The 22,531-nt window shown below is 48.2% G+C and overlaps 3 protein-coding genes across 7 annotated transcripts in view; all 3 read right to left on the bottom strand.

The window, feature by feature from the left end:
• Positions 1-380: 380 nt before the first annotated feature.
• LOC118505727 (serine/threonine-protein kinase Tao) lies at positions 381-10,428 on the bottom strand. Of its 3 annotated transcripts, none has more exons than XM_036041910.1 (13): positions 10,307-10,428; positions 7,941-8,941; positions 7,433-7,870; positions 6,703-7,363; positions 6,457-6,630; positions 6,169-6,380; positions 5,947-6,097; positions 5,751-5,873; positions 5,550-5,666; positions 5,291-5,464; positions 4,983-5,204; positions 4,798-4,916; positions 381-4,735 (listed from the first exon to the last, which is right to left on the bottom strand). In XM_036041910.1, the coding sequence occupies exons 2-13, from the start codon at positions 8,375-8,377 to the stop codon at positions 4,612-4,614; spliced, it is 2,952 nt and encodes a 983-aa protein (XP_035897803.1). In that variant the 5' UTR covers positions 8,378-8,941; positions 10,307-10,428; the 3' UTR covers positions 381-4,611. The 3 variants fall into 3 exon arrangements, with proteins under 3 accessions (XP_035897803.1, XP_035897805.1, XP_035897804.1); XM_036041912.1 differs by having other exon boundaries at positions 6,457-6,627; XM_036041911.1 differs by lacking the exon at positions 10,307-10,428 and adding an exon at positions 9,731-9,807.
• A 422-nt stretch (positions 10,429-10,850) lies between these two features.
• LOC118505729 (vacuolar protein sorting-associated protein 33A) lies at positions 10,851-13,179 on the bottom strand. The gene is made up of 3 exons (XM_036041916.1): positions 12,828-13,179; positions 12,534-12,747; positions 10,851-12,469 (listed from the first exon to the last, which is right to left on the bottom strand). The coding sequence occupies exons 1-3, from the start codon at positions 12,939-12,941 to the stop codon at positions 10,977-10,979; spliced, it is 1,821 nt and encodes a 606-aa protein (XP_035897809.1). The 5' UTR covers positions 12,942-13,179; the 3' UTR covers positions 10,851-10,976.
• Positions 13,180-14,064: 885 nt separating this feature from the next.
• LOC118505728 (zinc finger protein rotund) overlaps positions 14,065-22,531 on the bottom strand; it is a 47,678-nt gene continuing 39,211 nt past the window's right edge. For all 3 annotated transcript variants that reach the window (XM_036041915.1, XM_036041913.1, XM_036041914.1), the window contains one exon: positions 14,065-16,478. In XM_036041915.1, the coding sequence (XP_035897808.1) occupies positions 15,099-16,478 (1,380 nt within the window). In that variant the 3' untranslated portion in view covers positions 14,065-15,098. The remainder of the gene's footprint in view (positions 16,479-22,531) is intronic.

Below are 22,531 nucleotides of genomic sequence, written 5' to 3'. Positions count from 1 at the left end.
ATCCTCATCACGTGCCCTAACTAGCGATTCCTTCCGGCTTTGATCACCGTCAACCCGCCCCTCGCAAATGGCGAGTGCATTGCTGTCCACCTGCAGTATAGTCTAGGACTCGTTCTGGATCTCAGGAGTCTGAGGAGCCTGTGGTAGGCATGATTCCCCTGCACAATGTGCCTTCGGTAGTCTTCAGGACATAAAGTAACTATGGTTACGTGCAGGTCGTATCTATACAATTTTAAGCCGGCTTCTGCTGATCCTAATTTGAATAAGGATCTTCCTCACCTTCATAACTGGCACAGACTGACTCAAGGGACCAGAGCAGACGAAAGCTTCGGATAATCCTGTACGTACGAAAAACAAGGCAAGCAAAACAAAAAAAAATGTAATTGTTTCGCATTTTGTGAGTATGTATTTGTCTGAAATTGGATGTGACGCGCGTCCTCTGCACACTTCACTTCGCAATCCTGTGCCACCCACCTTCCCTACCCTACCCTACACGTTCTCGCTCTCGTTGGCTTGCTTGTTATTCACATTAGTTAATCGTATGTACAAAACCGAATCGAATCGTCTAACTGTGTTGCCGCCTCTGATCTCTCTCTCTCTCTCTCTCTCTCTCATCTGTCCTACGGATCCTCCTCGCAATATGATACAGGAACTGGTAGTGTATGCGGGGGGGGAGGGGGAGAGGGGAGCGCTGCTTGCGTATGTTTATCCTTGCTCTAGCACACACACACACAAACATTGGAAGGAGACCAGCTAGAACGCCTTCCAATTTGAAAAAGCTCTCCGCTCCGCTTACTACAAAACGGGGCAGGTTTAAGGGGGGAGGGGAAGCAGGCAGAATATAGTTACGAATAAATTGTATTGTCCGTTACGCGAACACGCACACCCAAACGGTTGAAAAGTACAGCAACAAAAAAAAGGTTAGTTAATACGATTCGATTATATTAGTAGCGTTGCTGTTCATTCTGTTGACGTTGCTTCTAACTGTCATTTTGAATCCCGCCCCCCTCGTTCGTTCGTTGGTAGTGGTATTCGAGCAGTTCTTAGTAGTATGCCCCTCCCCCCCCTTCCTCCCTCACTGTATCCTAGATAAAATGCTTTAAAGAATCGTACACGTATCGTACGTGTGTGTGTGCGTGTCCCCAATCGTGCCTTACATACACAAGCGTGCGCTAGTTAGGTAGTGAAAGGGACCTCCTTCTTTATAGTGCAATAAGGAGAGAGTGTCACTCATGTGTTATGCTGTGTTGTTGGTTGTTTGCCGGTGTGTGTGTTTGTTATAGCGTCGTGAAACATTTTTATTAGCTGTCGATGTTCTCACTTCTTCCCGTTCGACTTGTTTTGGTTATTTCGGTTCCCGCCCCTTAGAGTATTGGTAGCATTATTATGATTAGCGTTATCGTTACTTTTTTTTTTAAATTATTTCTGCTACAAAAACGTCACAAGCTTCCGTTTGCGTGTGTGTGTGTGAGTTTCCTTTTTTTGTTCTGTTTTCTCAGCTATATTATAATTAAACGCGGCGCGATGGCGGAGGCGTTCGCTTCTACTGGGCTTTTGCTTTCCTTTACTTCTATTAGATTGTTTATTTGCTTGCTGCTTCTGCTGCTATAATTATTATGCCTTTTTCTTCCCCCCCTTTTCTATATTTTGTTCATCACGCTTTTGCTGCGGTAAAAATTGTGGTGGTGTGCATGTGTGAGGCATCTAAACATTTTCCCTTTTTTCTGCCGTTCTGTTGCTCCCTTACCACCATATATCACCAACCTGGCCATGGTCTTGCCTGCCGCCCCCTTGGGCTTGCAATTTTTGTCTTTAGCTACGTACTTACGTTAACGCTACTCTGCGCGCTTATACTTTGTTCGCTAAAGCAATGGATTTATATTTAAAAAAAACACACACACACACGAATCAACTACACCACAAGTGTAGTTCCGTTCTTGTTCCGCTTCTTACCTTTCCCCTTTGCATCGCTAATATCCATACTAATAGTTGATTATTCTTACTTAGTTTATATTGTTAATAAGGGTGTTGTTCGTTCGCGTCTACCTTTACGCGGGGCTTATCCCACAGCCCGACCCATCCATCCCGCTTTCCGACTTGAATAGCGTGAAACAGTGGCGGGTGGAGTGCAACTGATTGATTGGCTGCTGCTGTCTTTTTCGCTCCACAAGCATTAGAAAGATGAACGATACTTACTACTACTACTACTACTACTACTGCTACGCTACGTACGGTTGTTAGCGGGTTTAAAGGGAAAGCAGCAGCAGCCGGGTAAGCGCACCCAATGATTCTCGTGCTTCAACCGTGCCCTTCACCGCTTCTCTGGTGGTAGATTTAAAGAAGAAAGATGTGAGAGAACTGCAAGCAATTGCAGGGGGGGGGTGTTGATAAACGTTGCCTCCCATTTTCCCGCTTTCCCTTCTTTTTCTGTTACTAAGCCTGCGACGCAACTGTAATTAGTACTTACATATGCACCCCCTCCTACTCTCCCATTTGTTTGCTATAGCCTCCCTTTAAACGGCCACCAATTCATTCAATCGGCTACACTATCGACCACCGGTCACTACGGTCGTGTGGTCGCATTATATTGTCTAAAGGATGTCCTTCTATCTGGTTCGCACCACTTAATCTGCTGCTTCTTAATCAATTACTTGCTTTGTCTGTTCGCTGTTTCATATTGTTGTGTTTCGTTCGCCCGTTCGCCCCCCTCCCCCCAGCATTATGATTGACTTGCTTCTGTGTCTGTGGTTTCAGATCTGCCAAGGCTGCGCAAAAGGATGTTTGCCATTATAAGAGATATTGGTGATTATAGTGTGCGTGTGTGTGCTACATAATTTCGTGTCTGTATAATCTTATAAATGCACCATCCCCCTGACCGATAGAAATTCACCTTTAATTCACACACACACAGACATTTCGCGTTTTCTGCCACACGGTGCCACATTCATATACCTAGGTATGCCTTCCTTTTCCTTTTATCGTATCACTTTCCGCACTCTGCCTTTCCTCCTTCCCGTGCTCCGCGAAGCTTCACACCAGCTTTCCAGTTCCGGTTTCACGGTTGGGTCTGTGTGACTCGATTCGGGGTACTGTGTTCGAATTCATCGAATCCTCATGGTTTTTGTCTATCGGGACTTAAAAGAGAGACACACACACCACCATACTACCTACGCCCATAATATCGGTACTCAATGCTATATACATTTAACTTAATAACGTAACGAACGTGTGTTGTGTGTGTGTGTGTGTTTACCGCCGAATTTAGAAGCAAAAGAAAAGAAAGGAAAAACGATAACTAAAATAAAAACAAATCAACGTTCTACTTTTCGTTACAATAATCTATCAGCACGCGAATATGCAGTTATAATATCTTGTCGTTATAGGATTGATTTTAACTACTATTTGTCCAACAATTTGGCCTCAACGCAGAGCTTTTCCGTCTGGTGATGACGATTGTTTGCTTTTCCTCAGACGCAGTCGAAACAGAAAAAAAAACTTACAATAAATCATCTTCTCGCTCGCGCAAGAAAGGCGCTTACAGCTTCGTTTAGAATAGTAACGAATGGGGGAAGGAAGTCGGTCGGTTGGGCCTGGCTCCTTGCTGCTTAAGAAGCATTCAATAGTAGTAGTAGAAGTAGTAGTAGTAGTAATAGGTTGTGTTGAGTATTTTTAGCTTTTTTTTTCGTTTTTTTTGTGTTTAATTTAGTGTGCTTTAGGGTGTATTTTGTTGTAATTTAGCACGACGATAAGATAGAAGAAAAGGTTTCAATTAGAGCACGTTGACTAGACATTCTTTCGGCGGTATGGTAGGTAGCTCTACGGGGGTGGGGGGGGAGGGGGGGGGCGATCTCGGTCACAACACAACAGGTGCGAAAAAATTAACGAAAAAAAATCCAGCTACAGTATGGTCACGGTTGCTTTTTGTTTGTTTCCAAATATTTAACAATTTCCTAAGACAAACCACCCTAACCACCCCCCCCCCCCCCCTCTCCCCGCCGGCGTCTCTCGGGGGCTGACTCGGGCCCGAAATAAAACAAAAACTAAAAGCAAAACCGAAACATTCGCGGTAGTAGTCGGTAGTCGTGACTGTCGTCTTAACGATACAATTATTAAAGCTCAAAACCGAATATTGATGTGTGGGTGGGGCTGGTGCCTACAGTGCGCGCATGGTAACACAGAACAAACGAGGGAAAGCAACAAACGTACATTTAAAAAAAAAGAAAAGAAGAAAACCATACGCGAGTACATTTATCAAAATGTCAAAAAACACACCACACACACACATACAGCTAGCAGTGCGTGTGCGTGTGCGTGTGTGTGGGGGGGTTTGGTGCACCCAGGTGCACGCAGAACAATGGATTGATTGCAAACTTTCGATTGCATGCCCGAACGAAACCATCACTCCAAATTGATTGATCCTATATCATCAGTCTAACCGTGTGGTGTGTGGCGGCCATCTCATCTCGAAACGTCCCACTCTCTCTCTCTCTCTTCCTAAACACACACACACTCTCCTGGTGAGCCGTTCCGGACGCGGAAAAAGGGAGGCCGCCGGCGCTTTGCTTACATCGAATGCTGACTCGACAGGGTCATCCATCTGGCGGACTTATGCTATAGCGAACCAGCCGGGAAGCTGGTGGAACTGTTACTGTGCGCCAGGCTCAGCATCGATCCGGACAGGCTGCCCTCCTCGTCCGGGTACGTTTCTTTCGATGCTTCCGCTAAGGCCAGTGCGCTGGGAGGGGTGAAAGGGGACATTAAATTGATGTAACGCACACCGAGCGCCAGACGACTTACCTGAAGCCCATCCGGGCAGATTCTTCGTCAAACGCCTCAAGCTGCTTGTCGTGTTTCTCCTTCAGCTGGCGGATCCGCTCGGCACGCTCCTGATTGAACTGCTGCAGCTCAGTTTCCATCTGGGGGGGGCGACAAACACGTATTAAACTTGTTTTTTACCAAAAAGTGCGCACGAATGCACGTACCTTGCTCTCGAGCAGCGCCCGTCTCACGCTGACCCGATCCTCCAACTCCTTGCGCTCGCGGTCGCGTTGCGCTTGCGCCTGCATGCGATTCTTGCTCTGGTAAGCGGTCAGTATGTCCAGCTCGTACTGTAACCGATCCTTCAGCTGGTGGCACTCGACCTCCTGGCTCTCGTCCAACCGAAGGCTCTGCTTCTGCAGCATGTCAGCAATACTTTGTTCGTACTGCACCCAACGAAAGGGGAACCGGTCAATAGTTACGAATTGCCACGGGCCGGATAAAAACCCGGAAAGTAGGGAAAGCAGCGTACCTGATCACCGAGCAGTGTTAACTTACGATGTTGCTCTTCCTTCAGTTGCTTTATCACAGCCTTTTGTTCTTCCTTCGGTGTCGTCTGCAGTATCTGCCGCTTCAGTGCCTTATACTGGATTGTTTGTGTTTTACACGTCTCACGGAACTGTTTCCTAATCTGGAGTTCTTTTTGCTGTGGTGGACAGAAAAAGAAAGACAAGAGCATTAACGCAAGGCGGGGGTTCCCTTCTCGGTTCGGTCGGTTCACGAAACGCTACCTTCAGGCTCTTTGGTTGCTGTTTCAATTCGAGTGCGTGTCTTCGTAACAACTCTCGCTCGGCCCTGTCCATGTACTCCTTTTGGTTTCGCAGTTCGCTTTCATGCTGTTTTGATATCTGTAGCAAGTGGGAGGTGGGACGAGAACATCAGCGGTTAGTAACAATCAGCAGAGAGATGCAGCGTGTGGATGCCGGTATTACCTGCTCCTCTCTAAGTGCATGCACGCTCTTCTGCTGGCGATACTCGAGATCTTGAGTTTTTTCGTGGTGTTTGATTAGCATGGCGTGTGCCTGCTCCAGCTGTTGCTGCTTCTTGCTGAGCTCCTGCAATGGGTTCCAAAGGTGCAAACCAGGTGAAAACATAGCCGTACGGAGAAGCGCCGGCATTACAACTTACGTCACGCAACAGCTGATCCTCGAGATCGTGCAGCAGTCCCATCTTTTTCCTGCGGAACTTGCGCATCTCCAGCTCGATGTAGTTCTTCTGTACCCGCAGCAACCGCTGTTCCTCCTGCTGCTCCGCCTGCTTCAGGTTGTCCTTTTGCGATCTGTGCGAGAGAAACGGGAATCACGCTTAGTCGGGCGGGGAAGCACAGTGGCCCCTAGTGCGCACACTCACTGCAACGTTGCATCCCGCTGCCGCTTGGGCGTCGTGTCGTCCATCGAGAGCTCCCGTTTCCAGCGCTCCTTGTTCGCCTTGTACTCCTTCTTTCGATGGATTTCGAACGCTTTCCGGTCGCCCTCCTGCCGGGTCGATATTTCCTTGTGCAGCTTCTTCTCTGCCGCGTCATTCTGCTTAACCCTTCGCACAATCTCTTGCTGATGTTTTGCCTGACGGGAAGTATTGCACCAAAAAATTTAGCATTCGACTGAGCGGCACACCCGTTCACTTCCGGATGGTGCTTACCGATTGTTTGTCCAGCTCCCGGGTAAAGTTGTGCAGCAACAGATCGTACTCCTTGTCCAGGGCGGACTTGTGCTGCTCCATCTCCACCTTGCACTTCTCCTCCAGCTTCACCAGCGCGGCCTGATGCTCCCGCCGCATACGCTTGTAGCCCGACATTTGCTCGTGCATTTCCTCCTTGACCGAAGGCAAAATTCGCCATTAAACAAACCTCACTCTCCATCCACTCTCCCCACTCAGCAAACTTACCTGCATGTGTTCCTTCTGCTGCTTCGTCACAATACTGGTCGTACGGATCGTAGCGAAGTTGTTGGCACCGTGATCGGCAACGGCATTGGCCGCCACCTGCGACACGTGATTGTGGTTGTGCTGCGGGTGATGGTGGGCCGACACGACCGGACTAGAGGAGTTGTGATGGTGGTGGTAGCCCATGTTAGCACCCATGTTCGCCTGTCCACCGGCACCGACGGCACCCGCACTGCCCACCTGCATTCCACTCGTGCCGCCCATACCACCCATACCGCTTGCCATCATCATGCCACTGCCACTGCTGCCCGAACCGCTGCCACCCATGCCGGCCAGCATCACGTTCGACAGCATACTGTCGCGCACATTGCCGCCGCCGGACGAATTGTTGTGAATCGAGGACATCGCGTTGGCCGGCCGGGATCGGGACGAGTTCCTCATCAGCCCGCTGTGCTGCTGCTGCTGCTGCTGCTGCTGCTGATCGACCGATGGCAGTGAGTGTTCGGAGGTGATGCTGTTGCTCTTGCTGCTGTCCCCACCGATCTGCTCGTCCGGCGTGTCCTCCGCGTCGCCGATGTTGCTCTCCGTCTCGCAATCCACCATCAGGATCTTCTTCATCTTGCGATAGTTCAGATTGTCCAGCTCCCTGACGGCGGCTTTCGTTCTGTGCGAATGAATGGTGGATTGTTAGCCTCTACATACAAAAGTTTGTTCAGAGCACGCTTATCCTTACCGAGCAATCAAATCGATCAACACGTTCGGTGACCGTACCCTCGTGACGAACGTGTGCTTCAGCAGCTGCGTGGACGTGGGCCGATCGATCGGTGACTTTTTGAGACAAAAATCAACGAAATTACGAAACATATCCGACCACTCCTGGGCCTGCAGCGACGGTGCATCGTTCTGCGCGATGTGGTACAGCGCGGACATGGCGTTCATGTTAAAGTACGGAGGTTTGCGCTCCGCCAGCTCGATACAGGTGATGCCCAGCGACCACACATCCACCTTCCCATCGTACTGGCCCTCGTCCATCGCCAGGATCACTTCCGGCGCCATCCAGTAGGGTGTACCGACGAAACTGTTCGCCGGACACTTGATGGCGGCGCTACCGAAATCGGCCAGCTTGACGATGCCCTGCTCGGTGAGCAAAATGTTGCCAGCCTTGATGTCACTGTGGGGAGCGGAATGGTAGTTAGGTTTGTGTTTGCTCTGCTTCGAAACAATCGCCATCAAAAACTCACCGATGGATACGACCGAGCCCGTGCAGGTAGCTCAGCCCACGCAGCACACCATCACAGATGGCGGAGATTTCGTCCTCCTTCAGCGGGCGCTTGTGCACCTCGATAATGTCCGACGCCGACCCGACGCAGTACTCCATCACCAGCCAGGCCGTGTTTTCGTGCAGGTAGCATCCCTTGTACTCGATCGTGTTCGGGTGGTTGAGCTGCCTCAGGAACCGGATCTCCTTCAGGATGTCCTGCCACTTTTCCATGCTCTGTTTGCCCATGTAGGACATCTTCTTGATCGCGACGATCTCGGGCGTAAGGTTGCATTTGGCGTAGTACACCGCACCGAACGAACCGTGCCCGATCTCGCGCAAATCCTCGAATATCTTTTCCGGGTCATGTTTGTTGAAGAGTTCTGCTATCTCGGGGTCTTTTAGGCTTCCCGGCCTCATCGTCGCACCACTGTCGCCACCCGCGTTACGCGAATGCGCACCGGCGTGTTCTGTTCGCACTCACAACACCACCCGAGCAAGCCTCACCGTCACTGGGGCTTGGGCGTTTTTCTGTTTCTTCAATCTTGCCCGCAATAAATCTAGCGGTCGTAGTTGCTTTCGCTTCACACTTACACTTCCGTAACCGTTTATCTTTACACATTAAACACATTAAAACACTAGCTCACCAACCCACCGTGTGCTTGGGGTAAGGTGATATTAAGAAAGAGATGCTGCTGTTGAAACACTTCCTTCTTCGAGACATTTAAAATTCCTTAACCGATGGCCGCGGTACTAGGCACACACATACTGGATACACTAATGAATCGATCATTCGACGATTCGGCCGCGATCCCCGGGGGCAATTATTGGTATTTGTCGAGCACACTAATCCGTTGCGCAAAAATCGAGCTTTTGAAGCTGATGGTGGTTGTCGTCACGATACGCACAACGCTTCCCACTTCCGCCGCGGCTAGAGCAGGCAGAGTTGGGATTTTAAGGGTGTATGCTCTAGTTTCGCCGAACCTATTGGGGAGAAATTAGAGGGATTATTTATTCGTTCCTATTGGAGGTGATTTGCCCAGCTGTATTGCAGGTGTAACCTAACAACGGCTGTTGACTGAACATTTCATAGCCTTCTCCGATCATTGCAACATTCCCTATGATTCACACGCAATGAACATGATTCGATCTTCTCACAAGGAAGAGTGGCGAGAAGAAAGACTTTCTTCGTGCAGAAGAAGAGAGTCTAATTAATTTTACCAATTGGTGCGGATTTTCCATTGACTAGGACCACCGAGCGAGTGGTAGAATGGTAAAGGCACCGGTTTCTATCTCGCCATGGATGGCATCAAAACCCAACCCGGATCGTTCTCCCGTACAGAGAAAAGTCAAACCGAAACCTCTTGCGCCAGTGTCGTCAGGCCAAATGTAGCGAGTGGAAATTTGCCCTTTTTTCACCAGCTTCTTGCGGTAAGCCACTGTGACACAACGGCATTACCAATCGCTAATTTAATAGATCAACACAATCGCGACACACCACACACTGCACGCTGCGTTTCTTCCAAATGACTGTGACGCACAATCCCGTCTTGCTGCTGATAATGTTCTGTGTATCGGTACGATTCTGCAAACAGATGTCCTTTCGTGTCAGCGTTATGCCCCCTTGCCTCACCCGCTTTTCCCCGTCAATTGCTTTTTAATCACTCGCTACACCCGCTAGACCTTTAGCTGGGCAAATTTTTGGCAAGGTATTTCAAGGTCGGCCGGCCGCATGTGTGTCATGTTTTATTTGGTTTCATTAGTTTTCTTCACCTTACACCATTCTTTTTTTCACACAGAAACTAGCGCGGCCGCTGCCGCAGTGTTCACCACCAAATCGTATCACCCACCACTCCGCAGCATGCAGGCAGGCAGGTTCTCCGTCTTTTCGCACTCACAGACCACGCCTAGAGCAATTCGGTGGGTGTGTGCGGCGGGGACATACGTTTTCATTCACACGCACACACACACACACACACACACACACATGCACAAATACACGCGGGCACACGTACATGGGAGAAACATTTAATTGTTTCTTCACTGGCACTTTCTGCTTTCGAGATTGCCAAATTTGTATAATTTGCAGCCTGACCGCACGGCGGCTGGCGGACCAAGCACCGGAGAGATTGGGATAATCGAGGGTGGATGAAAGTTTCCACCGCAAGACGGGTGCAGAGATTTTCGTAACACCGAGCAGCCACCCTCCTTCATGCAATCTCGTCCAATCGGGCTGCCCCGTCACCGTGCCTAGGGTTTGGAACGTGTGCTTTTCGCTGGTCAACAGCGTCCCGTGCCAGTGAGATCGTGAATTCGTCAAATGTTGCTACCGAATCGTCCGATATTAACCTTTTTTCCCTTGTTTCGTTGGTCCGTATTCACATCGCCCTGAAACACAAAATGGCGATTTCACACAAAAAACATACATACATACAGGCACACACTCAAACATTACCCCGAAACGTCAAAACGGTCGTGCAAGAACAAGAAGACAAGGGTGCTGTCAACGCTCGGGTGCGCTGTCAGTGTTCGGGCGACGTTCGGCCGCCCGTTTCAGCTTCGTGCGGTCGAGGAAAACAAACAAACAAATGTCAACTGTTGTGCGTTCAAACGGGACGTTGAAAGTGTGTCCGGAGGAGCTTTTGATGATAAAATTGTAGTTTTCGAACTCTTATTCTGTTTGCCAATGAAGTAAAAGTGTGTTGACAGCGTCCAGTACATCGAAATATAACCACATGCAACGCTCATCGTGCCAGATAAACGGTAAATATGAGTGACGAACAGCGCCTTGGAAAAGCACAACGCAACGAGCAAGAGTTTTTTTCTTTTTACGGTAAGTGCTAAGGAACTTATTTTCTTTTCAAGTGTGACCATACGTTTACAGAAAAATAAATGCTTTCCGGTCACTATTTAATATATTTTATTTATTCGTTACTTAAATACAAGCGATATTTGTGTTATTCGGAAAGGCATCATCGCTACGCCCTACGCAATGCGATGCCACAAACGTAACCTTGCTCTACGCTTCAATGAACGAGTCCAGGAACGTGTTCTTATTGATGAGCTTTGTCGTGCAGATAACAAACTCCACGTTGTTCTCATCCTGTTGCGCGAGGAACCGAAGAGCAGAAACCTCCGCAAACGTGCATCCACCGATGAAGAACACCACAATCACTCGCGGAATGTCGGACTGGGACATTTCACTGGTAAACGAACCGCGTCGACTGCTCAAGCTCGGGGAAGCTTGAAAATCTTCAAACGTTGGTCCCGGTAGTGAAGAAAGCTTTTCCGTCAACAGTTGCCATCCGTTCGGTTTCAGATGCTGCTCAACGATGCGCACGGACAGCGGTGCGTAGATACTGTGCACGTACGTAATGTCCTTCGGCGACACTTCTTCCGGTGTTTCGGCGGTAAGATTGAGTGTTTTGCGAAGCACGTGATAGGTGCGGGATCCGGTCTGCGCTCGAAGTAGGCCCGCCTTTTCGAGGTTACCCAGCGTAAGGAGCGTTTTCAATCCGTAAACCTGCACCAGCTCGCGTTTGTAGTAGTCTAATACTTTGGGCTTCAGGCCCGATCCGGCTATCGATTGCATGCAAATCAATCGAAGCACGTTCCGTATCGGTGCCTCCTTCGCAATCATATCCTCGATGAAGCTGTTCGGTTTATCCACGTCGGAGCAGAGCAGGAATTCTTGCTCACATCCCAACACGTCCAGGAATGCGTGTGACGAGATCACATCCTGCACCAGCTCAGCGATCGTGGTGTGTGTCGCAAGCGATTGCTCGTTTGACTTGATGTGTGGCAAACTTTCGACAAATTTCTTCAGTTCTTGAATTGACTTTTCGCCATGGTTTTCGTTCGCTCGCGATCGAATAGATTTAGCCATGCGCGACAGAACCGCACCGACCGCGTTGAAGTTTTTGTCCCTCAGCTCCGTGTACAGTTGCTCCTTCGAGTTCAGTATGAATTGGCTTTTTTCGGTGTTCCTGTCGGTCGAAAGACCTTCGCCAGTGTTGAATTTTTCCGCCGGCAGATTCACCGTCGTATTGTTGATGCCGAAAATCTCATCTATCAGCCCTTCGTAGGTGAGTTGCGTTGCCAGCACACTCATCAGGTCGGTCGAACGATCGATAATGAGCATCTGGTCGATGACACCTTTCTCGACATTATTGATTACGTGTCCATCTTCCTCGGTCAGGGCTTTTGTAATCTCCCAAACACGCTGCGCGTAGCTTCCGATGCCGTAAACCTTCGGAATGCGTCCGTATAGTTTCTGTAGCGCAACAAGCGCACAAGCGGATTGGTGGAGCGAACTCGTGTCACCCTCGATGTAGATCTCCTTGTAGGCATCTTTCAGCTCCATGGAAAGGAGATCATTGTCGAATGGGAAAAACTCACAGCGAAACTCACCGATGTAGGAAAGGCTGCCGTGCACTCCCTTGATCTGGAGTCGCTTTTCGCAAAGGAACGATTTTTTGGGAAGAAAATACAGGAAATATTCCTTGCGGGACACTGAAATGGAAAGGAGATTTGCTTGTTAGCATGAAACAAGACGGAAAATACAAGCCTTTCAAACCTTTTCGCTTGCGTTCCTCCTCGTGAATGTTGTTGGCGATGTAATCCATCAGCGTTTGATGTGGGCGTGTTATGAAGATAATGTTCTTCACATCGATATCCGTCCATGCTTCCGACCGCAGTGGATACATCTTGGTAACGTGGTGCTCCTTAAGGAATGTGTACCGTGCCACCAGCCCGACCGGTCCACCCAATGACTCATCCCATATGATAGCCTGGAGGAGGATAACAACGCAACACATTACAGAAAGGTTGCCTGGTTGGGATGGTGATGCTGCTGCTGCTGTTGATTTACCTTTGTTCCTTCGCATCGATCTAGAATTTTAACGAATTCGCGCACAGCAGCTTCTTGCAGCAGCTGTATGTTGGCTCGGCCTCCCGAAAGATGTGTATACATGTTGTTCACCATGAAATCGATCAAGGCGATTTATTGTGATACTACGAGCAAGGAATGTATGACGTTTTCGAATTCTTATCTCTTTTCGGGCAATGGTTTGTCTTATTAATTGAAGATACACACAAGATAAGTAATTATAGAAAATATGCCGCAATTTCCAGCACCCGTATCAACAAACTTTATCAAAAAATGGGCGAGATTGTTTTGCAAGTTGGTGTTTGTTGTTTTTCTCTCTCAACAGCTGATTGTCAAAGTGCGGGTATAGCACAAGGTTCACTACTTGAGCGGGAGGATGTCGTAGCACAGTGGGATGCCCACACAAAAGCAATGGCTCCTTGCTGACAAACGGGTTTAAAACGACGGTTGATACAGGTTTTAAACAGGTCGTTCTGTTATGCGGGTTGCATACCTTTCTACTCAACGTTTGATTCAATCGTTCTTTCATTTAATTTGTCCTACTTCAGTTTTAATACATTAATAAAACAACCGATTAGGTAATTTACATACATTTATAAGAGTTTTATTTTTATTCGATTTTTCAAATAGTTTCATAGTTTTGTATGTTTCATGTGGCTGTGTGTGTATCCACGTGTGTGGGTGTTTTTGTGTGTGTGTGTGGTATTTTGTTGTGGGAGATGTTCAGATACAATGATACAAATAAAAATTATTATAACCTTTCCATTTGCTCACATAGGTCCTTCGAGGCGGGACCTACAATTTCGTTTAAAGGTAAATGTTGTTTGCTCAGACGATCGCAATAAAAGAACGCGAGAACAAGAAACATCGACCGTTAGCCGGTGGTGCTCATACACACACGCACACAAACACACACTTGTAGCGAACTGCCCAACAGTGGGGCACGTTCAGAGATTCAGTTACTTAAGTTACAGGTTTTAAATTTTACTTAGCGTAAAGGTTTGCCTATGCTTTGCACCATCGACAGTCAACGATGGTCGTGTTTGTGTGTGTTTGTTTCTGTGTGTTGTAAGTTAGTTTTATAATTTTCCATTACTTATATTTAGTAGTTTCCTCTCATTATTTCGTTGCTTTCGCTCGGTGGCATATCTACCCTCACTCAACAAAGAGATGCCACTGCTCACCGTTGTCGTCCTGTCTAAGTATTTATTATGTTTTCTTCCTGTCGATGGAATGGATTTCGGGATTGAGATTGAGTTTCTGATTTGCAAGTAAGTATGAGCGAAGTAAGATGATGCGGGAAAATGTCAATACTGCACCATTGATTGTAACCTAAACGCACGCAGTGCTCACATTAAATTTTACACGTATACGTCTCATACACAAGTAGTTCACACGAGGAACCTTGTTTGCCTGCAAGCCCTAGAATGCTTTTCCTTTTCGTTGCGTGAACGGGAATAAGCTATCGAAGTTATTTTTTTTTACATCTCTAATCAAACATCGCAAGTCAACGCCGGGGGTTTTGTTCTTATCTTATCAAGGAGTTGAAGTAGGTTGTTTGGAGTTTACTCGGGGAAACGCGGGACGAGATATATATAATAGCAAGGACACGGCTGGAAAGGAAGGAAACGCAAGCGAGACTGGAGCAATCTTTTGCAAGATGTATCCATCCTGCTGGTTTATCACAGTTGTATGTAGGAAACTAAACCTCGCACGGACACCGCGGACACAAAGCGGGCAGGAAGGAAAGTAGCGATCAGCTTGACGTTAGGAGTCATTTGGACGGTCCTGTTCAGTTAATTGTGTCTCGTTATTAGGTCGCGTTTTGCTTAGGGTAATGCTTGTACATCTAAAGAATCCACTACACAGCAGAAGAGACAGAGTTTGGTGTAAAATAATCGTTTAAATAAATGCAGCAACATAAGGGGTTCGACGGGTTTAAGGAGCACGGGATAACAGATATGTCCTGGAGCGAGATGGGTTGGGAGATGTATCCCCCAAGGATGATTCAAGGTTCAACTCCCCTTTCCAAACGGTAAGGGAGTCTTCGAATCAGACTGAATCTGAATCATCAGATCCTATTTCTGTTAGCCTCTCAGTTGCTTGCCCGTTCCGGATAGCTCAACCCGTCGATCGGTCGTGATCGGTCGATCGTCAAGCGTGGTATGTACACAGGTGGAATAGGAGTTGCTATGGTAGCTGGAATTTCATCGGGATCATCGGGGGAACAAAACGTGCGAAGCTGTCAGGTCTTTAACCCTTATCCTTGCCTCCCGGACCGACCGTAACGCCGAGCAGATGCTCACCGGCCATTAGCCCACCGGCCGGTTGATGCGCGTAATTGCGTATCTGGTGCAGCGAGATCAGCTGGTTGGGGAATGCGTTCGAGGGACTCTGCGCCATGGCCGCCTTCTGGTTCTGGAAGCTGATGGCATCGTACAGATAGGAGGGCCGTTGGGTCGCGAGCTGGTGATGGTGCTGCAGGCTGTTCAGATGCGGTGGCATCGCGTTGATCGGCGTGAAGGCCGAATTGCTGGTGGCCTTCGCTATGCTGTTCGAGTCGTAGCTAGCGGACATGGGCGTCGAGACCGGTGGGATCGCGAGGTTACCGTTCATGGTTGTGGCCGTTCCGTTGTGTTGCTGTTGTTGCTGAGCAGCCGGTTGATTACCGGGGCCAGTGTTGGAGCTTCCGTTCGGTGTGTTTGCATTATCGGGAGGCCCTCGAGCCGGTCCAACAAGCTCATCGACAGCATCATCCCGCTGATGGTGTGCTCCGGCCAGATCGGACCCGGCCCCATGCACCGTGTTACCTCCACCCTGTGACTGTGGGCCATTGGTCGCGTTAGGCCCATTGCCGGTACTTCCATTGCTCCCGTTCGTTGCGCTACCGTTCGGAGTCAAGCTGAAGTCGTGATGATTGTTCTGCTGGTTGATGACATCGTTGATGGTGGCCGCCGCCGAGTCTGGGCTTACCTTCGGCCAGAAGGTGCTCTCCCCAGTCATGGTGGCAGGGCCGGCCGTCGTCGTAGCACCGTTCGATGCGCTACCACTGCCCGAACTGTTGCTACTTCCAGGCGTGGACGCACTCAGGTTGACCGTGCTGCTACTGCTTCGCGCCCCGATCGGTGGCCGCTTGTCCGTCCGCTCGGCGTGCTTCTGCATGTGCTTGGACAGGTAGGTTTCCTGCGTGTAGGACTTGCCACAGTACTGGCAGATGTGCGTCTTCAGGTGCTTCGACTCCTTGTGCTTCGGGATGTGCTCCAGAAGCGACGGTTCGTCGGAGAAGCACTTGTAGCAGGAGTTGCACTTGAACGGTTTGTCCGTCTGGTGACAGCGCGAGTGGGACTGCAGGTTGGACAGCTGGGAGAACGCCTTGAGGCAGCCCGAATGCCGACATTTGTACGGTTTGTCGCCGGTGTGCGTCCGGATGTGCTGCTGCAGATGGGACAGCTGGGTGAACTTGCGCTGACAGATCTCGCACCGGTACGGCTTGATGCCGAGATGGATGCGCGTGTGCTGGGACAGATAGCTCGAGTTGGCGAACGCCTTATTGCACTGGGAGCATTTGTAGGGCTTGGCCTCACGCATGTGAATTTGCGTGTGCAGCTGCAGGTCCGCCTTGGAGGTGAAGATCTGCAAGTGCAAGAGAGGGATGTTAGGAAGTTGAAAAGACTTTACTAATACAGAATTTATTTGAATTCAATCTGCCGTCGGAGCTACCTCGAAATAGGGAAAACAAAGTCCATTTAGTGTTGTTAGAGAATTGGTTTGGCTTAAAACACTGAAGGTCCTTAATCGATTCTAAACTCCACTGACTCCTCGCAGCAACGGCTAGACTGATCGTTAAACCAAGACAGAGAAAACGAGCTACCAAGTTAAATTAGCTCCGGTGTAATTAAGCTGCAGTGTTGTGGAGGTGTTCATGCGTCCAGTGCTACTTGAATTACGCAATGCAACAGATATCCCAGCGGCAAGGAGCGAAAAACACCCTCGTAAACATATGAAAGCTGTAAAGATCGCCCCCAAACGGCCTGCTGGAGACATCAGAACGACACTACTCAGCTCCGCCTTTTGTTCCAGGATCCCGCCTCGCGGAGGGAGTCAAGTAGCGGAAGACTTACAGGCCACCGGAAGTGTCGGATTGCGGACGACGTGATGATTGCGGCTGGGTGGTGGTAAAATTTGCCCATAATTTCCACCCCCCTGTCCACCCGGCAAGCGAGGCTTATGAAAAACGAACCCCCTTTAACCGGAGAAGCGTTCTTCCATGTCGCTGTCAGCGTGTGGCGGTGGCCGTACTCACACGGGACGGGGTGTAATTAAAAACGAAATGCCTGTCCCGGGGAGCAAAAAAAGAATGCGAGAGAATGTTGGACGCAGCGAGAGTGCTGGGAGGTAGTTCGAGGGGGAAGGAAGAAACACTGTGAAGTTTCGGTGACACTTTCGGTGTGAGCTTTCAATTGTTGCACTTTGGAAACATATTTACCGTTAATAATTGAAGGTAATAAGCCTCCTTTCGTTGTGTAATTGGCGGAGAATGGGGTTTTGCCTTTTTAACGCGTTACGGATAAGATGGTGCAACAAGACGTAGGGGTGAGAGCTTTGTTCTTATCTAAAATGCTAATTATGACTTAAAAACATCTAGCAAAATGGTGGTTTATTGGTAAAAGCTTCGGTCTTACACACTACGGATAGTTCTAAATAAATGATTAAAATGGGTTATAAAAGTCGGCTCAAAGCTTCCATTGTAATTCAAGAGTGAAAAAGATTTATTCCGATACATCGACTATAGCTGTAAATCTAACAATATTCGAGAACTTTTCGCTCAATGCTCGAATACTTTTAAATGGATGCTATTTACGCCTAAAGGTAGACAATGTGCATTACACGTTCTTAGCTATCGTAGATTGCAGTGTTAGAAGGTGAGTTGTAACGGACAATTTTCTTAATTTTACACGTTTTATTCACTTTCCAGCGCTGTACTGGGTAAATGACTTATCTGCATGATGACTTTTCGGGTGAAAGAATCCAAAGCTTCGATTTATTCTTATTTAACTTGTGAACAATTCATTGGTGATTATAGTCGGGCGTAATCATAAGAATTGCATACATCTAGGGGCGAGTAATTACGACGAGGCTGATGAAATTAGTGGTAAAAGCAGGTGTAAACAGTAAGTCTTTCTGTCGAACATCATATCGAATGTTACGATAAGATCAAGTAAAGCTTCAAACACACGGTATAGTTACAATTTCTTTGGATGTAATATTAAGTGATGATGAATATTTTTTATTTATACACAGATTAACAGGTGAGGACATAATTCAAATTAAATAGTAAATATTAAATAGTTTAAACCTTTGATTAATTCACTGTGAACGCCCACAATATCATTTAATTTTCATCAAGTTTTAGATTCCTTGTTGGGCGCCTTTAATAGGAGTTTAGTTTGAGTTCTAGACACTCTATAATCTTCAGTCCCCGATTTACTCCTGTCAAACACTCTCGCTCCTTACCTTCGAATCCTTCGAATCGAGCAAATCATCCGAATCCGCCAGCAACTGCTGTTGCCCCTGCATCAGCAGCACACCATTCGTTGGCGACGATGGGCAGGAACTGTCCAGCTCTTTCTTCTCCACGATAAACTGTTTAAGCTCTAGATCGATCTGATCACCGGCGGCATTTGTTGGGCCTGCATTTACACCACCACCACTACCGACGGCCGTCGCTGTTGATGGTCCACCGTTGGTGGTGCTTGGCACATTGCTAACACCAGCATTTACAGCAACCGGAATCGGATTTGGACCACCACCTCCGTTAGGTCGCTGTGCTGCCGGTGGTACTTGCCCGGAAGGGTTCACAGTCGCATTCGGACGATGATTACTGCTGTCAACGCCAAGATGGTTATTGTTTAGGCGATCGTCAACGAGCGGAACTCCGTTGCTGCCGACAAGCAATCCGTTCACTGCGAGCGTTATGTTACCGGGTACTCCACCGATCGGGTTAAGATTGTTGCTGTGTGGTACGATTCCATTGGGAAGGAATGGTTTATGGTGTTGTTGCTGCTGCTGTAGATGGTGTTGCTGCTGTGGTAGTTGCGGATGTTGTTGGTGCTGCTGCAGCACTTGCTGCACCGGAAGTTGCTGTTGCTGCTGCTGCTGCTGCTGCTGGTTGTAGCCCAACACAGAAGGATTGTTTGGTCCATTGTTCTGGATCGGTGTAAAGGTGACGGTAAGCTGTGTGTTGGAGGCCGACGCAAGGATGCCTCTCTCGTTGAGCGATCGCAGCTGGTCGATGGATCGATGAAACTGGCTGTAATCACCACCGGCGGCAATTTCACCGATCAGCGGTGAGTTGTGGTAGTCGAGCCCACCACCAGGGCGAGAATACTCGACGACGCGTCCCTCCAGCTTGAGACAGTAACGGGTTCAATCGGAAAAAAAACACACTCGTTCACTTCACTATCACACGCATAAGTATCTGGAGACGGGTTTTAGTATCAACTATTGAGTGGATATGGAGGGTCTTAGATATGCATAACTTCTTATAAAAACAGCCACTAAAAGGAAAGAAGAAACGCTATTCTCTATCAACACTAGCTGAGCGCCATCATAATTTTTGAAACGGACCAGGCGCCTCCATTAGAGCCTTGTTTGTAGTAGATCGAGCAGAAATGGCACAATCATTAGAACGCCGTCGGATGTAGTTTTTTTTTCACTAAATAATTATAAAAATAATAAATAAAACTGATGAAACACTTTAAGATCACTAAATTTGTATAATAAACATTATAGAAAATTGTAATTTAAAATCAAGGAAGAAATCTAACACATTATAAACTTCAAAAAAGGTCCTTCTGGGATCCTTCAAAAATCAGCAACAGCAAATCGAAATATACACTTGAGAGCTGAATGGAAGCAATTAACACAATCTGGCAATTTATTGTATTAAAACACTTTGAAAGATATGCCTTAGATCACTGTTGAACACAATTTATATCACTTGTCATTCCATTTTCTAACGATGAAACCCCTTATGGATGAATTTCTTCTGATGAAAGCTAAACAGGCCAACTAAAGGCTTGCTCCACATAGCTAACATTCCACATCACCTTTGAGCCCGCTCAAAATCACAAAACACGCCACAACAACTCACTCGCGAAAAAGGCACTTAAAGAACGCTCAGCTCATCAAGACGAGCCTTAGCTTGATCAGCACATGAACTGCTGTCCACCGAGCCTGGGTGAGCAACTCAACCATTCCCTCCGATCCGGCCGAAGGGAACGGTTGAATGAGACAACTTGCACGGGTCCACGATCCGACCCAGGACGCTGTACTGTGTCCACAAAATTCTATTCCATCTAAGTGCGGAATCGCCGTTTTTTTCACTCCCGTTTCTATCTCACCATGACATTTCACTTTCGCGATGTGTCCAAATGTTTGTTTGGATTTTTGAATCGGTTTTTCTTCATTCCGGTTTTTTTTCGTTTTCTATATATTTCCGGGGACTTTTTTGTTCCTTGTTGTGTTCCTATTCACGCCATTCCATCGGGGCAGGTTTCCCGCGACTGTCGTTTTTCTTACGGGCAATCGGGTTGTGTTCGCCCTCCGATTTTTTAAATGTTCCGTTTACCGCACCACAGATACACACACACACACGTGCGAACGCCGGAGACAGGCCACAGTCACAACCCTTGGGAGTCGGACGTGTCGGTGTTTGTGTGCTTGTGAAGGACGAACGGTGGCGCGACTTTTTGCTCCGCGACTTTTCACACCCCCGCGCACACTGGCACAAAAGTGCCGGGCCGCGTTTCTTCCGTGAGTCGCGTGTTGTTGTTTTTTGTTCGTGTGTGTGCGTCCACATTCATTTCCATTTCTTTCTATAACTGGCCGGTTTGTTTGGTTTTTCCTATTTTTTTGTGTATAACAAATCACTCGGCGGTGTTTCATTTTTTTGTTGTTGCGACCGTGGCTCAATCATACGCGCGGAATGGCGCGCAATCGGTATTCGATCCGATCGGCCGACTTGGTGCACCCATCCTGGACGATCCTGGCTTTCACGTTTCGATTGCATTCGTCTTACACTCGTGGTCGCGGTCAGCAGAGCGGACGGAGATCGCTTCGTTAAAGTCAACCAAGTCGCTCCTTCACTCCGCGAGGCTCCGAGCGACACTTGGTGACACTTGATGTGAACTTGTTCTGTGCGTGTGTGAGAGAGTCCATTTGTTTTTTTTTTTGAAAGTCTACCAACGCACCTTAAAGATAAGCTACCAAGACCAAGGCTACCAGATCCCGGATTCCGGTGCCAATACGGCCGTCCTATCACACAAAACAATCGCGAGACGCGCGCGCTATTTGCTGCCAGCGTACGTACGGTCGCTTTGTTCGCCGTTTTGTTCGAGCACCCGCGAATGGTACGGCCGCGTCCGACGCGTATCGCAGTATCGGGCAGCGCACAATTTTTATGTGCTGTTACTCATTAGAATGTAAAAACTCGACTGATTTTTTTGTGTGGCCCGAAAAAACGGTGTGGCGTGTGTCTGAGAGCGCGCGCTGGAAGTTTGTTGGGCTGGATGTCCCAGGACTCCACCGCGTGCTCTGCCCTCCCCCCCGGCCCTCCCTTCCCGGCGAGTTTGTCTTCGGTTTCGTCTCATTTGAACCGCGGTTCGGCGCGTACCGCCAGCCCTTCACCATACCCTGCCCAGAAAGCGCAGCCGAGAAGGCCGAGGCCGAAACTGGCCCGAACCGACGACTGGTTGATGCTGCTGTGGCTTTGCGCCGAGCAGTATCATTTTCCGGGGTGACGAGGAAACCAGGAGGGGGAGGAGATGCTCTCCGCCTGTTAAAAGTGGCGGGTTGGCCAGGTGGGTAACGAAAGGTAACGGACCTGATGAAGATACGATTGGGCGCATTCGATGGCCAACGACAAGCAGCAGCGGCGCATGCTGGAGCGAGAAGTGGTTGTGCGTGTGGCGTGTATGGATGGGAACGGGGTGGTGAAGGTGGTTGCGAGGTGCACGGGCGAGAAAAAATCGTGTGCAAATTTTTCAACCCCTCCGAAAGCTGTGCGGGGGGGGGGGGAGGGCAGGGGGAGCGCTGGGCTGACCACCCACCCGAAGAGACGATGACACGATCGTTCGCTGGGTGGATAAAAACGCATCCACGCCGAGGGGTGTCGAGCGGTTGAGGGGGGTCTTTTGCAAGGGTTGTTTTGGAGGAGGGAGGGGGGGGGTGATGGAAGGAACACAAAAAAGGAACGAAGAAACTGGGTACTCGAAGCGGTGGGAGCAACCATCGCAGCCAAATGTCCTAGCGGTGTGACAGTCGGTCGGTAGTGAGCGGCGATAATGTCAAGCACATGATGTATAAAATGGTAATTATTTAAAAATTAGAAGAAAACAAACGTATAGCTATTGATGATTTAAGAAAATATAAAAGTTTTACCAAGGATTGAAAAGAAAGCGATAAAATGTTGAAATACAAACCAGAAAACTGAATAACATAAATTAAACAAAATATATTTCATGAAAAAAAGAATAATTAACTAATTTTTCAATAAAAGAAAATTATCAGAAAAAAATCAGAAAAATAAATTGTAGAATATTGATAAAAGGAGAGTAGAAAAGGCAGAAGAAAAACAATAAAAGGACTACATTAAAAAAACGAGTTTGAAATAACAAAAACAAAGC

The sequence above is a fragment of the Anopheles stephensi genome, chromosome 2 (genome assembly GCF_013141755.1).
Source record: "Anopheles stephensi strain Indian chromosome 2, UCI_ANSTEP_V1.0, whole genome shotgun sequence".
NCBI classification, from domain to species: Eukaryota; Metazoa; Arthropoda; class Insecta; order Diptera; family Culicidae; genus Anopheles; species Anopheles stephensi.
The sequence above is the reverse complement of the archived record's forward strand: the minus strand, read 5'-3'. Positions and strand labels throughout refer to the sequence as shown.

Coding starts and splice junctions, on each gene's coding strand:
- LOC118505727 (XM_036041910.1), bottom strand. CDS start 8,377: ATGAGGCCGGGAAGCCTAAAAGACCCCGAGATAGCAGAACTCTTCAAC. Junction 6,098..6,168: donor CAGCGGGATGCAACGTTGCA/GTGAGTGTGCGC, acceptor TCTCTCGCACAG/ATCGCAAAAGGACAACCTGA. Junction 5,465..5,549: donor AGCAACCAAAGAGCCTGAAG/GTAGCGTTTCGT, acceptor TGTCCACCACAG/CAAAAAGAACTCCAGATTAG.
- LOC118505729 (XM_036041916.1), bottom strand. CDS start 12,941: ATGGTGAACAACATGTATACACATCTTTCGGGAGGCCGAGCCAACATA. Junction 12,748..12,827: donor ATCGATGCGAAGGAACAAAG/GTAAATCAACAG, acceptor ATCCTCCTCCAG/GCTATCATATGGGATGAGTC. Junction 12,470..12,533: donor GGAGGAACGCAAGCGAAAAG/GTTTGAAAGGCT, acceptor TTTCCATTTCAG/TGTCCCGCAAGGAATATTTC.